The sequence below is a fragment of the Sturnira hondurensis genome, unplaced genomic scaffold (genome assembly GCF_014824575.4).
Source record: "Sturnira hondurensis isolate 20B ecotype Veracruz unplaced genomic scaffold, ASM1482457v3 Scaffold0007222, whole genome shotgun sequence".
Lineage (NCBI taxonomy): Eukaryota > Metazoa > Chordata > Mammalia > Chiroptera > Phyllostomidae > Sturnira > Sturnira hondurensis.
In genome coordinates, this window is record NW_028079853.1 from 2,539,052 (window position 1) to 2,557,548 (window position 18,497).

Here is an 18,497-nt window from a genome sequence, read left to right on the forward strand (position 1 = left end):
CCCCCCCCTTCAGTCCACTCCACCCTGCACACCCCCTTCCACCCACATTCTCCCCTTTAGTTCATGTACATGGGCTGCACATATAATTCTTTGGCTTCTACATTTCCTATATTTTTCTTATCCTCTCCCTCTCTATTTTCTACCTACCATCTAGGCTACTTATTCTCTGTACCTTTCCCCCCTCTTTCCCCCTCCCGCTTCCCTGTTGATAACCCTCCTTGTGATCTCCATTTCTGTGGTTCTGTTCCTGTTCTAGTTGTTTGCTTAGTTTGCTTTTGTTTTTGTTTTAGGTGTGGTTGTTAATAACTGTGAATTTGCTGTCCTTTCACCGTTCATATTTTTTATCTTCTTTTTCTTATATAAGTCCCTTTAGCATTTCATATAATAAGGGCTTGGTGATGATGAACTCCTTGAACTTGACCTTATCTGAAAAGCACTTTATCTGTCCTTCCATTCTAAATGAAAGTTTTGCTGGATAGAGCAATCTTGGATGAAGGTCCTTGTCTTTTATAACTTGGAATACTTTTTTCCAGCCCCTTCTTGCCTGTAAGGTCTCTTTTGAGAAATCAGCTGACAGTCTGATGGGAATTCCTTTGCAGGCGACTGTCCCCTTTTCTCTTGCTGCTTTTAGGATTCCTCCTTCACTTTAATCTTGGGTAATATAATAATGATGTGCCTTGGTGTGTTCCTCCTTGGGTCCAACTTCTTTGGGACTGTATGAGCTTCCTGGACTTCCTGGAAGTCTATTTCCTTTGCCAGACTGGGGAAGTTCTCCTTTATTATTTGTTCAAATAAGTTTTCCACTCGTGGCTGTTTCTTTTCTCCTTCTGGTACCCCTATAATTTGAATGTTGGAATGTTTAAAGATGTTCTGGAGGTTCCTAAGCCTCTCCTTATGTTTCTGAATTCTTATTTCTTCATTTTTTTCTGGTTTCTTTCTTCTTTCTGGTCCACACTGTTGATTTGAGTCCCAGTTTCCTTCCCATCACTATTGGTACCCTGTACATTTTCCTTTATTTCACTTAGCATAGCCTTCATTATTTCCTCTAATTTGTGATCAAGTTCAACCAATTCTGTGAGCATCCTGATTGGCAGTGTTTTGAACTGTGCATCTTATAGGTTGGCTATCTCTCCATTGCTTAGTTGTATTTTTTCTGGGGCTTTGATGTATTCTTTTGCTTGGACCTTTTTTTTTGAGGCGCCTGTTATGTAGTGAAGGGTGAAGCATTAGGTGCTCACCAGAGTGGGACAACCCAAGTTGCTGGGTTGTGATGCTGTATGTGGGGAATGCATCTGAGAAGGAACAGTGCCACTTGCTCTGCTCTCTGCCCTATTTCAGTCACTTCCCTCACTACCCACAAGCAAATTGGGCCCTTCTGGTGCTGATTTCTGGGTGGATTGGTTTGTGTATGTTCTAGGACCCGGGGGTCTCTCCAATGAACTCTCCTGTGAGGCTGGGTGGGAATTTCTCCTGCTGCCTCAACCCCCAGAGGTGTTCTCAATTAGTGGCTTGAGGCTCTATTTCCCTGTTCTGAGGCCTTGAGTTGTGCAGACCGTCCTGCTCCTCAGTTGTTCCTCCCAGCTTAGCTGCATGTGAATATGGCACTGCCCAGTCCATAATCTGCCTGGCATGCCTGCTCCACAATCTGCTGCCTCACTGGGTTTGCCAGCCACTGCCTTGCCTGCCCTGTCCTCTTGCTGTGAGTCCTCTCCACCTGGCTGCCCATCTCGAACTGGTCTGGATAATGTCTCTTTAATTCCTTGGTTGTCGGACTTCCACACAGTTCAGTTTTCTGTCAGTTCTAGTTGTTTTCTGTTTCCAAATTGTTTTTTGTCCTTCTTTTGGTTGTGTGAGGAGGCACAGTATGTCTACCTATATCTCTATCTTGGCCCTGTTTCTGATGTTTAAATGCTTTTGCTTATTTTTAAATTGTTTAATTATATTTTATTGATTATGCTATTACAGTTGTCCCAAATTTCCCCCCTTTGTTCCCGCTCTGCCCACTTCCACCAAGCACCCCACCCCAGGCAATCCTCTCACCATTGTTTATTCATCTTGTTTGGGACACTCTGTGCTGCCTGAACTTGCATGTCTATTTCCTTCACCAAATTAGGAAAGTTTTCTTTCATTATTTTGTCAAATAAATGTCCAATTTATTTTTCTTTCTCTTCTCCTGATGCTCCTAATGATGTGAATGTTGGGATGCTTGAAGTTGTCCCACAAGCTTCTTACACTATTCTCATTTTTTTGGATTCCCTTTCCTTCTTGTTCTGATTGCTTTTTGCTTCCTTATGTTCCAAGTCATTGATTGATTATCAGTTTCATCCACTCTACTGTTGTTTACCTGTACATTGTTCTTCATTTCAATTAGTGTATTCTTTGTTTCTGACTGGATCTTTTTTATGCTGTTGAGGTCCTCACTAAATTCCTTGAGCATCCTTATAACCAGTGTTTTGAACTGTGCCATCTGTTAGGTTGCTTGTCTCCATTTTGTTGAGCTCCTTTTCTGGAGTTTTGATCTGTTCTTTCATTTGGGCCATGTTTCTTTGTCTCCTTTTAAAAATTTTTATTTATTTATTTGTTTGTTTGTTTATTTATAAACAAAGTAGAAGGTAGGGAGAAAGAAAGGGAGAGAAACATCAATGAGTAGTTTCCTCTCGCACATTCCCCACCAGGAACATGGTTCACACCTCAGGCATGTGCCCTGACTGATAATCGAACTGGCAACCCTTTGATTTGCAGACTGGCACTCAACCATGGAGCCACACCAGTCAGGGGTGTCTCCTTGGTTTAGCAACCTCTCTGTGTTTGTTTCTTTGTATTAATTACAGCTGTATGACTTTCTGTCTTGGTAGTGTGGTCTAGTCTGATGTAATAGGTGTCCTGTAGGGTTCAGTGGCACAGCCTTCCCTGTCATCCAAGCTGGATACTCAAGGTGCAGCCTTTGTATGGGCTGAGTACACCATCCTCTTGTAGGCGAGCTTTGACTTGCTGTTTGGCAGGTCAATGAGAGTAGTTCATCCAGGCCAGTCAGCTGCAAGGACTGACTGTGACCACTCACCACCAACCTTCACCCTCTGTGGAGAATGAGCTGNCAGTCAGGGGTGTCTCCTTGGTTTAGCAACCTCTCTGTGTTTGTTTCTTTGTATTAATTACAGCTGTATGACTTTCTGTCTTGGTAGTGTGGTCTAGTCTGATGTAGTAGGTGTCCTGTAGGGTTCAGTGGCACAGCCTTCCCTGTCATCCAAGCTGGATACTCAAGGTGCAGCCTTTGTATGGGCCGAGTACACCATCCTCTTGTAGGCGAGCTTTGATTTGCTGTTTGGCAGGTCAATGAGAGTAGTTCATCCAGGCCAGTCAGCTGCAAGGACTGACTGTGACCACTCACCACCAACCTTCACCCTCTGTGGAGAATGAGCTGTGCAGGGGCAAGGTGTTGGTGCTTCGATGTGGTCTGTAGCTGCCCACTGGGTATGCAGGCTCTGGGGTTTTGCAGGTGGTGCAAGCCGAGGTCAGCCCTTATCTCTGTTCTGCCCAGGACCATACTGCATGAGCTATCAAGCAGTCTGAGATAGGTGCTACTTGTGCTGGGCTTGGTGATTCCCAGGTGAAGCCAAGCTGTGAATCTAGGTTGGCTGTAGCTAGTGCTGGGCCTGGGACCACTTAGCAAGTAGTACATGGGTCTGGGGGCTCACTGAGGTCAATTATTGCTTGTTTTAGAGGATTGGGGAGTTGTGAAACAGGAGCCAAGACCAGCCATTCATATGGAAGAGTCACTCACTGTTAAGAGCTTGAGTGGGCCCATAAGTTGGGTGGGATGGAGCTTCAGGGGGTTCTCCAGGGAAGGACAAACCTGATAGCCAGGTTGACAGAGTATCAGATATGGCACCCACCTGCTGACTCTGTGGCTCTGTGGAGGGGGGGTCAGAAAAGGGAAAGCGACCTCTGCACACCTTTCTGTATAGAAGAAAGCTGTCCCCCAGTTCTTGCCTTGATGCCAGACACTTCAGTTCCTCCCTATATGTCACTGGTGCCTTTTAAGCTGCTACCCCAGGGCTAGTGTTCAAAGAAAGTGAGTCTAAGTCTGTGTGGGCTTTAAGAGGGACCTCTTGGGACTCCAGAATTTTCTTCCACTGACTCAATACCCACTGGTTTTTGCAGCCAGAAGTTATGGGGAATCATCTTCCTGGCACTGGAACCCTGGGCTGGGGGACCTGGTGTGGGGCTGGGATTTCTCTCTTCTGAGGTATCCTTCCTGAATTTTTATCCACTACACATGGATGTGGGATTAGTCCATTCCAGATCTCTGCCCCTCTTACCAGTCTGGATGGATGTAGTTTCTTTAATTCTGTAGTTGTCAGACTTCCATTCTATTCTATATCTGATAGTCCTGAGTGATGGTTATTCCACAGTTTTGTTGTAATAATGAGGTGATTGTGTGAGGAGGCAAGGTGTGTTTTCCTATGCCGCCATCTTGACTGAAAGTTCCTTTTCTTTTTTATGCTTTCTGTAGTCACAGAAAAGTGGTAAAAAGTGGTCTGTATTTTCTTAAATGTTTTTTTTGCCTAATTTTTGAAGTTCTGGGGTATTTTAATGTTATTCAAGTAGTTACCTTGAAGGTATATTCTTAATTCTTTACTTCTTGAGTTATCTATCCATCATACCAATTATTTTCACCTTATGGAAAGTATAATTATTATAATTATAATAATTGTAATATAATAATTATAATAATAATTATATCTTGTATTTGTCTTTGCTCTTTTCTTAAAAGATTTTATTTAGTTATTTTTAGAGAGAGGGAAAGAGAAGGAACAAGATAGGGAGAGAGACATCAGTGTGAGAGCAAAACATTAGTTGCCTCTCACAGGTGCCCTGACCAGGGACTGAATCCCTAACCCTGGCATGTGTCCTGAGAGGAATTGAACCTGTGACCTTTCAGTTTATGGGATGCCGCCCAGCCAAGTGAGCCACACTGGTCAGTGCTGTTTTTGCTCTTAATTCAGTATCAGTTAACCACCAAATTATTCAATTTTTTTGTTGGCAATCTTTTACCTTCTTCCTACTTCCATCTCTCAATTTGAAAATTTCACTATTATTTCTATATTGTTATGAATTTTAAGTTTGCATTCTATTTTCTAATCATTTTGCCTCTGCTGTTTAACATTAATTCTACAATTACATAAATTAAGTACTCACTACTTGTCCTTTGACCATGACTTCTCCATGCATCTTTTCATTAGCTGGGTATCAACCTATAGTAGATTTTTTTCAGACCTCATAGGTATGTGTGTTTTATTTGTAGTATTCTATGATGCATATATAATAATAATTCCACAATGTTATCTGCCAGCAAGGTTTGAATTTTATAAAATTAATTCATTTTTAGGTTTTTAATTAAAAAATCTAGTTTATAAGGAAAGAGAAGTGTCTATTTTTTGTTAAAAATGATAGTTTTTCATTAAATGTAAAAATGTTACTTATAAAGCAATTTTTCATGAATATGGCAATTACTTTATAAAATGCTAACTGTTTAAGGGTTCTAACTGCATAAGTGACCAATGTATAAGGTTTTCACTGTTATTAATAATTTATTGTTACTGTTATACTAATCCTGATATCAAAAAATGCTAACTACTTAAAAGTTCTAACTGCATGTGACCATTGTATGTGACTGTTATTACTATTATTTTATTGTTACTGTGATACTATTCCTGTTAAGGATTGTTGTAACAAAAAGTTACATTAGTATCAACATTTGTGTTTAGTGAACAGCTCATATACACAGCCACTAATACCCTTAGATAGGTGAATGTTATTTATTAATTTGGGCTTAAGATTGCCCCCTACACTGCAGACCTTCAATTCTAATTGTTCTTTGAATGTTTATCATGGATGTCCCTACAGCAACTATGACTTTTGTTCCTTTCCTCTCAAATCAGGTATTCTCCATGAGAGTTATTCTCAACATCCTGTGGTCATCCTTGACTCTTCCCATACCCTCTTCCCTTACTGTTCCCAGTTCTGCATCAGTAAATTCCTTCTCTGCTGTTCATTTTCACTGTTATCCTACTTCAGGCCCTCATTTGGCCTACTGTAATAGCTTACTAAACATCTTCCTTCTTTGTCTTCTTTGTTAATGGATTATAGCATGTTACAAGCACCCAAGGTATATTTTACACCAAAGTTTTACACTGGAAGAATTTTCATATATACAGACATATCCTCCTTCAGAAGTCTTATAATTTTTTTCTGGAAATTGTGGGAAACCAGTTTTAAAAATAAAATTACATTGATTATATATTTAGAAATAGAGATTTAATAAAATCTTATTATGACTCCTTTTAAGTGCAAATTATCCTTTAGTAAAGTAATGAATATATGACTATTTCATCCTTTATATATATCTGAGTTTTCATAATTCATCTTTGCTTAAAGTATGCATGAAAATAGTGAGAATGAAACAACTGGAAAGGAGACAATTGGAGTCATGGTGAAACTGACATTGGTAGATATTGTTTATTAATGTGTTTATTAATAATGACCATGTGTAACTAACCTCAAGATTAGAATTATAAGTAAAATTTCTTTGCTACTTCTAAAAATATAAAAGTGGGCTGGAAATTTTCTTTCTTTTCCATATTTCCTTTTCAACATTCTAGAACAAAATATTATGATTGCAGAAATTATGTGAATATCTGAAGGCATGGTTTTCTAGAGAAAAGTGTTATTAGTCTCCATTTGACATTTGTTACAATACATGCTGACACAAAATGGTAGGTAGTTATAAGATTATAAAGTTTGCAATGATATGTACTTGATTTAAATTCAGTTTTGCTACTAGTTGTGTGGCTAGAGGCAAATTTAAATTTTTCATAGCCTTAACTTATTCATTAGTAAAGTGGGAACTGGATCACCTACCTTATCTCAGATAATATATACATATCATATATATGTATCATATATACATATGTGTCTGACATATAGTAGGGGGTCAATAATGGAACTATAATGTTGATTCTTCCTTTGACATCAGTTACGCTAGTAAAATACTAATTTACTTAATAATTTATTTATTGAACTAATAATATTATTGAGCTAATGATAATTAGTTTACTGCATCAGAGCTTTACATTGTAAAAAACTGAATAATGCATTAAGAATTTAACATCTGTGAGGATTAAATTTGCTCTAAGGTCTGTAAAAATAGTATAATTACCTAATTTAATTGAATTCACAGAAAATTTTTATGTAATTATATTTTGAAGTATATTTTATTGATTATACTATTACAGCTGTCCCATTTTTTCCTCCCCTTTATTCCCCTCCACCCCACCTCCAATCAACATTCCTCCACCTTAGTTCATGTCCATGGGTTGCACATATAAGTTCTTTGGCTTCTCCATTTCCTATACCATTCTTAACCTCCCCCTGTCTATTTTGTACCTACCATTTATGCTACTTATTCCCTGTACCTTTCCCCCCATTCTCCCCTCTCCCACTCCCTGCTGATAACTCTCCACATGATCTCCATTACTGTGCTTCTGTTCCTATTCTAGTTGTTTGCTTAGTTTGTTTTTGTTTTAGATTCAGTTGTTGATAGTTGTCAGTTTATTGTCATTTTACTGTTCATAGTTTTGATCTTCTTTTTCTTAGATAAGTCCCTTTAACATTTCATATAATAAGGGCTTGGTAATGATAAACTCCTTTAACTTGAACTTATCTGGGAAGTACTTTATCTGCCTTTCCATTCTAAATGGAAGTACTTTATCTGCCTTTCCATTCTATACCTTTGCTGGATAGAGTAATCTTGGATGTAGGTCCTTGCCTTTCATGCACTTCAAACACTTCTTTCCAGCCCCTTCTTGCCTGCAAGTTTCTCTTGAGAAATCAGCTGACAGTCTTATGGGCACTCCTTTGTAGGCAACTCTTTCCTTTTCTCTTGCTGCTTCTAAGATTCTCTCTTTATCTCTAATCTTGGGTAATGTAATGATGATGTGCCTTGGTGTGTACTTTCTTGGGTCCAACTTCTTTGGGACACTCTGAGCTTCCTGGACTTCCTGGAAGTCTATTTACTTCACCAGATTTGGGAAGTTTTTCTTCATTATTTTTTCAAGTAAGTTTTCAATTTCTTGTTGTTCCTGTTCTCCTCTGGCACTCCTATGATTCAGATGTCGGAATGTTTAAAATTGTCCCGGTGGTTCCCTAAGCCTCTCCTCATTTTTTTGAATTCTTGTTTCTTCATTCTGTTCTCAGTGAATATTTATTTCTTCCTTCTGCTCTAAATCATTGATTTGAGTCCCAGTTTCTTTCCCTTCACTGCTGGTTCCCTGTATATTTATGATTATTTCACTTTGCATAGCCTTCACTTTTTCCTCTATTTTGTGACTTTACTCAACCATTTCTGTGAGCAGCCTGATTACCAGTGTTTTGATCTCTGCATATTATAGTTTGGCTATCTATTTGTCACTTAGCTGTTTTTCTGGAATTTTGATAGGTTCTTTCATTTGGGCATGTTTCTTTGTCTTGGCACAACTTGTAAGGGGCAGAGCCTTAGGTATTTGCAAGGCTGGGGCAACCCACTTTGCTGCTTTGTGGTGCTGTATGTAGGCGAGGGGTCATAGAGGGAATGATGCCTCATGCTTGGCTCCTGCCCCACTTTCAGTCACTTCCCCCACTACCTACAAGAAAATTGGGCCCTTTTGGTGCCAATTTCCTGCTGGGTGGGCTTGTGTACATTCTAAAATCCTGTGGGTCTCTTCAATGAACTTTCCTGGGAGCCTGCGAGTTTCTGCTACTGCCGCAATTCCCGCAGATATTTACAGTCAGAGGTTTTGAAGCCTTCTTTTCCTGTGCTGGAGCCCTGGGTTGTGTGGTCTGTCTCACTCCCCAGTTGTTCCTCTGGGTTTATCCATACACAAATGTGGGACTGCCAGCTGCCACCTCACCTGCCCAGTCTTCCAGTGCCACCTTGCCATGTGTCCACTCCTCCCTGGCTGCCTGTCTCTGCCCCTCTTATCAGTCCGGATAAATGTTTCTTCTTTAACTCCTTGGTTGTTGGACTTCCATACAGTTCAGTTTTCTAGCAGTTCTGGTTGTTTTGTTTTTAAATTTGTTGTTGTCCTTCTTTTGGTTGTGAGAGGAGGCAAAGTGCATCTACCTATGCCTTCATCTTGGATGGAGGTCTATTTGTAATTAGATTTTAAATTTAATGAAGTATTTATCTAACAGTTATTTAATACAATGAGATGAAGTATGTGACTATGCTCCACAAACTTTGGGTACCATGTTCAAAGTTCAGATCTTAAATCTACCATTTGTTAATAGCATATGTATAACAGCTTTGTAAATTATTAAGGATAATGAAAAGACAAATAAATTATTTTATTTTTGTTATTTTTAACCATGACATTAGTAGGATTTAATACTATGGCTTTGAATGAGAATAAAGGAGATGGGAGAAAAAGTAATTCGATTAAATTTTGAAAAAGAAAAACCATGTTGGAATAAGCAGGTAAAAGTTCTGAAACAAAACTACATGAAGGCCTCTTAAATGAAGCCTTATTTGCTTCAGCATTAAAATCATGAATAAGGCTGTGACCACCACAAAGAATAAACTAAAAGTGAATCAAATTTTCTATAACTTCCCTAGAATAAAAAAATGACCAAAACTTCATTCCTTTATATCAGACTTTTTAAAAGTAGCACTACTTCTAAATGTTACTAATATAAAAATAAGAAAAATAATTCCAGAAAAAAATGGTGCCCATTTACATGAAGTTACAAGAACCCATATGTGTGACTATTTAATGTTTAAAAACACTTTCATGATAAAAAGAAAACAAAAAATTATATACCTTGCTGTGTAATGATTTATAAAACATAATTTTGTAAAATGATTATTAAACACAATGTTGAATGCTGCCAACAGAACTGTATGGTGATTTTTAAAAAGCCTTTTGGAAAGACATCAAACATTGCCATCTAGGAAACTTGTGTTGTTCATGGACTGGTTAGTAAAAATGTTCAGCCAAATGAATGTAAGAAAACTTAAAATTGTTGGCTTTTGCCTACCGTACCAAGATCAGCCTTAAGATCTGTTGGCAGACTTAACTTTCTTGATCCTTTAACTGAAACAACAGAAAAAGGAAAAAGTCAGCTGTTAATTATATAAAATTAAAGAGGAATGTGGGGGAACAGTATGTCTTACAATATAATTATTAAAATCCTGATAAACATTATATTGAGTGAGCATGTATGGGAGCAGAAATATTGTTCAATGTTAGTTTGTTGCCACTGAGTAGTAATTATTTAATATGCAAACAGAAACATGAGAAAAGTAATTGTTCTTACAGTAAATATTTTAAGTGTTTCTTTGCATGGTTTTTTTCATATGTAGTATGGAGTTATTTCTTTTTTCTTTCTTTTTTTACTGATTTTAGACAGAGGGAGAGAGAGAGAAGGAGAGAGAGAGAGAAAGAGAGAGAGAGACAGGCAGGCAGGCAGACATAGATTTGTTGTTCCATTTATTTATGCATTCATTGGTTGATTCTTGTTTGTGCCCTGACTGGGAATTGAACCTGCAACTAGTGTATCAGAATGACACTCTAACCAGCTGATCTCTAATAGGTAAAGAAGCACTGCAATAAATATATTAGGTTATATAATAAGTAATGATAAGGGTAAAAACTGATAAACTTTGTCAGTAATTTTTTGAAATAGAATATTCTATTACAAGTATATGTGAAGTAGTCAAGGAAACTTTACTATGCCTATGGCAGGTGAAATTACTTCTCTATTGAACACTATAATGTTAAATTCAGTAGATAAAATCTTGGAAATACAAAAATTTTAAATAATTTTAACTACATTATAGGAATCAAGCTACCAGAAAGTGTTTGCATAAATCAAGAAAACTCCGGCAATTTACTGAAAACATTATTCATTACTTATCTGTTAATAAAAGTTGGGCATCCCATAAAAATATTTAACTGGAATGCATGTTACTATATAGAACAATGCATTAGGGAAAATCAATTAGGGGGAATATTTTAAAAACTGATCCATAATTCAGATGAACTAAGGAAGTGAGACATACTATTTAAAACAATTTTTTTTGTTTTTAGAGAGGGAGATCAATTTGTTGTTCCACTTATTTATGCATTCATTGGTTGATTCTTGTATGTGCTCTGACTAGGAATTGAACCTGCAACCTTGGCATATCAGGACAATGCTCTAACAAACTGAACTACTCCAGGGCATTTCACTTAATTTTTTAAATATGAAGTAATTCTTTATAATTTAAAGATATGTTTTATAACTTCTTTTGTTTCTATTTTGTTTTTAAACAGGGTGCTTCAACATATCTATGAAGTATTAGTTATTTAAAAAATGGATTACAAAGAAGCTTTTAAAAAGATGGCTAACAGTCCCTGACCATTGGTCAATAAGCCCAGATGCATACAGCAGGACAGTGACCACACTCCCCACTGTTTAAATGGAAAATTCACCTCCCACTACCCACTATTTAAATAGAAAACCTCCTGTACTCCTCCTTACACTGGCTCTCAAATCTGCTCCACTTGTGGGGATTCCTCTCTCTACTTTGCCACTTACCTTTTTGGCTTCCTATATACTACTTCCTACCTGAAATCATACCCATCCTCGGTTGTGTAACAGGGAGAGAAGGGGAATAATTAGATGGTGGGATTGTCACAGGAGAAACTCCCAGAAATTTGGTTCTTCTCGCCAATGCAGTAAAGAGTTACAGGTCAGAGAGCCTATTAACATGCAAGTTAAGTTTATTAATTCTAAGTTCTAATAGGAAAGCAAAAGCAGAGGCCAGGTGGCTAGAAGATGGGTGGGCCAAAAGAGAGAAAGTCCTTTGTTTTGAGGATTTATATAGTTGGCAGGGTGGGGATGAAGAAGTTACATATTGATTGATGGGTAAATGTGGTTCCAGCTTCCCTCAGGGAGATATGACTACCCAAACATAGGTGTAAGTGGAGATCTGTTAACCTCAATCCTTATTTTGCTATAGACTCTATTCGTTTATTTTGTATACATGATAGGTGGCAGACAGTTAACCAAAGTTGTTTAAAGGCTTTTCTTTGGGCACTGGAGACCCCCCTCTACTTCTCCCTTCCAGGCCTTGGGATGAATACACGGTCTCAAGGTTCTCCTTTTCCCAGCTAGTGGAGATGATACACACAGACTTTCAAGGGCTTCCCCACCTCCTACACTATCATGGTGTTCTGAGTGCCTGGTAACCTTATTGAACAGGGTCAGGACAACTGGGTCATGGTAACCTTTTGCTTTTAGCCTCCTGTATTAAGTTCTAGTTAGATTGCAGTGGCAAGGGCCCTGTCTTTATCTCCCCCCAGGCCACTCATTCTACCATAACGAGATTAATTAGGGAACTTCTTTAATAACAATGTTAATAAAGAACTTCTGTTATTTATGAATAGAATGACCCTCCTTTTTCCTTGTTCAACTAGTAAACTCCTACACATCCTTCAAGACAGCTAAAAAAAAATCACTTCATCTCTGACGGCAGCCTCAAACTTAGCTATTATCTCAATGTTCATAGCACCTGTGCACATCTCCGTTATACTTAACACATTTTACTATACTTGTTTTTTTCACTCTGTCCACTATCCTCTAACATCCTGAAACTTGGGGTTTTCCAAAGATAGGAATTGTATTCTCAATACCTAACAAAGTATTGGCATAAAGTAGGTATATAATAAATATTTCTTCAATGAATGTTGGGAAAAAAACAGTAAAACCAGAAGGCAGGGGTGAAAGGTTACTCTGAAAAGGTCTAAGCAAACTGAGACAGTGTGTTCAAGTGATAGAGTAATATGTTACACATTAACGTTTGAGAAATTTGGGTTGGAAAATGTATGGGACAAAAGGGAGTAAAAGGCAAGTAATCTTAGAAATGTACAGAATTAAAACAATACATATTAACATTTGCAACGTATCTCTGTGAGTGCAGCTCTGAATTTCTTCTTTTTACTGTTATCTAAGCTAAAGCACACACACACACACACACACACTCACTCACTCACTCACTATCATTTCATATTCTTAGCCAAAGGGGAGAAAATGGGAAATACAGACTTCTCTCTACCCACTGGCTTAGCACACTGCACAGAAAAGAAAGATGAAAATCTTGGCTCAAAGGAATTTTAGAGATCATTTAGTCAAATATCATCTCAATGCAAGTATTTTCCTACAACACTCTTGACACCCTGTTTAAATAGTTCAACAATAGAAAGAAAACTTCAAGGGTATTTTTTAAAAATCCAATTTAGAGTTTGCTATAGTTGTTACAGGATTTCTTTCTCTTGAGCTCAAACTCCTTGCCATTATCATTTACTACTTTGTCCCAGTTCTAACCCCTGGAGAAATAAGGAGTAACTGATTCATGCTCTCACATGCCAGATCTTAAAGTACCTGAAGAGACTAAGGGGCACCTCCAGTTACCCTTAGTACATCAGCAAAAATTTGTATTTAAAAAGTGTTACCAATGGTGATACTGATGTGAAGAGGAAAGCAGACCACATTCGGAGAAATGTTTTATAGTTTTATGAACATGAAGCAACCTATGGGGTTTTTATTCAGAACTGTCCCACAAAAGGTACTTCCTAAGGTGCATCTCAAATTTTCCATACAAGATGTCCCATTTTGCCCTTGTTGTTATATTAGCTATAAATACAGATATAGATACCACTTTGCTGAGCATAAGATCATTATGATTAGTTAGATATATATATTAAGTTATCAGGTACTGTTTTAATAACTAAGATTTTTTCATCATATTTGTACTTGATCTTCCATTTTCTAATAAGAAATAGAAGGTTGGTAGTTACGATGATAGTAATGCCCCTATTAGAAAAGGCTAGATGCCTTTTTGTCCCCTCTGTAAAGCTCCACAAAAACTATTGCTTTTCTCCAAGGCAGGTTTCCCGATATTTGATGAAATGAAGCCCAGTGATCAAGAATACAAGTAAACTGGATTGAAATAGTGACTCAAGTATTTGCCAGCCTGGTGACCCTGGACTAGTAGTTATTTAATCTCAGGAAAATTATGTTTCTCCTCCTCCATAAAAGGAAGATAATGACAGTTTCCCACTTCATGAGAATCTTGTCAGTATTAATTAAAGGAATTGGTGTAAAGTTCTTAGCATGGTGTGGTTTATAACGACCATTCAATATTAGCTATTGTTTTCATTATCAAAGTTAGCTGGGAAGAAAAGATTGTTTTCTATGGTATTCTATACAAAAAATGATTTATCTGAGCAACATGCCCTACTTAAAACAGTGTGCATAGGATTAAGCACAGCACACTTGATAAGGCCTCTAATTGTATCTAGTACTATTATTTCTTTGTTCTGCACAATAGTATTTCCTAAGAATCCACCATATTTTTTAAGAACGATGACATCCCACACTTGACTCATAGTGGGCTTATTCTCTATAAAAATCTCTGTCATGTTGTGCATCATCACATAGAATAGTATCGTTAATTCTTCACACCTTGAAAAGCTGTCTGTCTTGGCTCACGACAGTAACATGACAAGTTGTGCCACGGGCACTCCAGCAGTGAGGTAGGGAACAGAGCTGTGGCAAGTGCTGGATTCTTATGAGCCCAGTCCTGTTAGATTCTGGGCAGATTATCAGAAAAAATTCTTCTTGTTACTCTAACATGTTGTGACGTACATTTTTAGAAAGAAAAACAAAATTAAAAGCAGAAAATAATTCGTAACTGTATACTAAAAAGGTGAATTTTATTCTATGTAAATATTTCTCAGTAAATCTGAATTTTAAAAAATGTGAAGGAAAGCATCCCCAAAGATAGGGTTAGTCATTTACCTAATCACACCTACCACCTTCTGGCTTACCTAGAAATTTTTAGGAAGGATAGCCTAAGAGACCAAAGATGATGCCAATAAGTGAAAGGACTGACTGATGGCAAAAAACATATTAATATCTATCTATGAACTCAAGCCTAAAGATCAGGTGATGGCCAAGCTACAATAGCATCAGATTACAAACCTTTGTGGAAATATTTATCTCCACTCCTACATTCTTCTGCCTCCCAAACTCAGGTTGTTACAGTAAAGAGGCAGCGTAGTCTTGTGACTTATGATAGCTATGGCAGGATGAGGTCACATGCTCAGCCCCATCTTTGATCTTAGCCCTAAATAGAGACAGAACTTCAGGCATCACAAAACATTTTTGCCTGGGGGACTTCATGTATCTTGTCTGTATCATCTCATTCAATCAACTGTGTATTCATATTCCCTTTTTCTGACTATTAATTCAATTCAAAGTCAATGGACAGGTGCAGCCTGGCTCAAAAGAAATTTTATATTATCTTAAAATAAGTCTCAGTCAGATCCTTGTTTCCACATTTGAATCAAAATTTGGGGAACAGAGTGAACCCTAAATAAGTCAGAATATGGCTACAGAAATAATACAAAGAGCTGAGTTCAAAAGTTTCTAATATAAAGCTTCTTATTAGTTGTTTCTTGATTAGAAACCATTAGATTGATTGTTTGGTTTCCATAAAAGATTTCTACTTAGTTATGAATAAGCTATAACTAATGTTCGGAAATTTAAAATGGTAAAAGAGACCAAATTCAGTCTCTTCAGGACATGAATGTTCATTACTGCTTTTCTAATAAGTACTACTATATATTATTGAGAATATGCTCTGGACACTAGCACAGTTAAGGTTAAGAAACTTGGCTAAAGTTATAGTGGTAGAAAGCAGCAGGGTAAGGTCAAATTTCTCTGATTCCAAAGCTACGTCCTTTCCACTAAACAACACAGTCTTCCTGCTTTAGATGCTATCTGTGTGGCCTAGATAGCTTCTGTAAAATAATGCATCTAACACAGTTAAAATAAAACTGGTTTAGATTAAAACATTTGTAGAGTTTATCTGTAAATTAACTTGGCTGGTTGAAATATAGTAATGAATTTAATTTGTCTCTATCTTCCCTATGCCAGAAATTAAGATAAAAAAACAACAACTCTGGGTTGGTATACAGGTGTAGTTATACACACACACACATGCACACAAGCATTTGGGGGTCATTATGCCATGGTGGAATTCTGAAAGGCATTCATTACTGTAATTTTGTTGCCATTTTCCCTTTTTGCATTCTTTGGAAGTGGCTAAGATATAGCCAGGCTAAAAACTCTATTAGAACTTTCTTCAGCATAAAAATGTTTAATGTTTTGACTCTACTTTTACTACTACCTTAAAATATGTATTATTCATATCTAGATGTTAATGAATTAGTGACTTTTTATTAGTATCGTATGAACAATTGTTAAATAATTATAAAATCTTATTTCTGTTCTTTTCTATTTTGAATTATAAACTCCCAGAGAGAACTTGGTTCTTATACACACTTTCTTTAAAGTATAAATAGGAGCTCAAATAATTCAAGATTAGAGAACCTTGAAGCCTGAAGAACTGGTTGGTTCAACTAAGTCATTTACTAGTAGGGTAAGCTTGGACAAATCATAGAATTTTTTTCTTGGTCATAATTTCTCCTGAGAATAATACCAATGACACAGGGTTGCTGTAGGATTAAATAATATACATGTTTGTTTTAAAGTGCTATACTAGTGTTGATTACCATATTTGGCAAACAAGGCTTATAAATTCAAAAGGTGGTGACAATTTGTTGATTTTTATGAACTCTATAAACTAAAACTCATTTTCAAATTCAGTTTTTTCTGGAACTTAAATACTGTCTGCTCATGACTCAGCAGCTTCTCACTTTTTCACTGCTTGGATTTTCATATAATTTTAATTTTGATTATTTTTTATAACTCATGTTTTTTATTTTATTAATTAAAAATCAGGAAAAAGTCATAGGCTTTACAATCATACATAACTAAGCTGGAATTCTCGACAGAGAAAGGCATATGACAGAGTTGTTGTAGTACATAAGAAAAAGAACTACTGTCTGGAAAAGTGTCAGTTGCAATTATCTTTAGGTTTCTTGGTTGCTGAATTTATTTGGGGTCTAGACCATTGCTAATTCATGTTTTTAAAGACTTTATTTATTCATTTCTAGAGAGCAGAACAAAGGGAAGGAGAAGTATTGATGTGAGAGAGAAACATTGATGGGTTGCCTCTCATATGAAGCCCAACTTGGAGACTGAACCCACAACCCAGGTATGTGCACTGACCAGGAATTGAACTGGCAACCTTTTGCCTTATATAATGATGCCCAACCAACTGAGAGCCACAACAGTCAGGGCAGTAATTCAAGTGTTTTACAGTTGCAGATTTGGTCACAACCATTTTTGTAACGGTTTCCAAATCTAAGGAAGCTGTATAACTTGTGTTTGAGTATGATTTGGTCCCTATGAGCTTTATGAAATATTCAATGACTGCATAAAATTTAGATTATAGGACCTTAATACTTTCTGCTCACTATTTTTGAGAGAACATTGCTCTTTTGAGGCCATTCTTTATGGAGTTTCCATGATCATTATAGTTGTTTCTGATCACAGAAAATATTTAATTGTGTTAGGAAGAATTAGGGAGAATTTTTACAAAACCACTTTACTTTCTGGCTCTTAAGTTTTCCCCTAATTGTCTGTTGGTCTCTCCATATGTTCTTACCAGCCTGATAAAATAATTCAGGTACAGAGCAGGGAAATAACACTATCAAAACTCTATGGAACATTTCAAAATTGCTCACAAACCCCTTAGGAATTTCTGCTTTCCTTCTAATGACGTCAGTGTGTCTGGTTTTAACCATTGCTTCAGGTAAATTTGTCTTCATTCATTATGAGGGACCTGTGTTTTCAGCACAACAAATAAGAATAAAGCTTTTGATACAAATTGTGAAGTCTAAAAAGTTGTGGAGGTATGAGTAACTTGTTTGTTTATAAAACAGATTTTCATTTTCACCTGGCAAGTGATGTACTTGATTCCTCTGTCTCACAGCTGGTATCTCATTCCTATAAAAGCCTGGTGCTGCCTCAGGAGTTCTGGTAGGAAGTCCTAAAGAAAAGGAATAAAAAGCTATTGGCATGTAATGTCTTAGTCCAAGTGAACCAAGAATTTTTACCTTAGAGGCAAATTTCATGATAACTACTTAGAAGGGTCATTAGTTTATGCCTTTATCTGTGTATTTTGGTATGGCCCCAACAGAATACTGTTTGGAGGGAAAACAACTTCTTTGAAGGGTGTAGTGGGGTTCTACGTATGCAGAATCAAACAAGAAGAGCATGCACAATAGGCTATAAGACCCAGGTGAAACCCAGACTTGCAGACAGAGCTGGATAGTTCCTTGTTAGTATTTTGTGACATTTACCTCTATGATATTTTAATAAAGATATGCTTACTAAAGGTGCCTAAATAAATATTTTAATAAAGATAAATATTTCTTTCACCCTCACCCTCAGTTGACCTTGATAGCATAGTAAGTTTATTGTATATTCTGGATAGTGAGATTTGT

The 18,497-nt window shown here is 37.0% G+C and overlaps 1 protein-coding gene across 1 annotated transcript in view; it reads right to left on the reverse strand.

Annotated features, from left to right (window-relative positions):
• The window catches only part of STXBP5L (syntaxin binding protein 5L), a 340,069-nt gene that overhangs the window by 47,642 nt on the left and 273,930 nt on the right, over positions 1 to 18,497 (reverse strand). Inside the window, exons 22-23 of the mRNA XM_037051540.1 lie at positions 17,948 to 18,040; positions 10,080 to 10,130 (exon numbers count right to left, since the gene is read on the reverse strand). Of these exons, the coding sequence (XP_036907435.1) occupies positions 10,080 to 10,130; positions 17,948 to 18,040 (144 nt within the window). The remainder of the gene's footprint in view (positions 1 to 10,079; positions 10,131 to 17,947; positions 18,041 to 18,497) is intronic.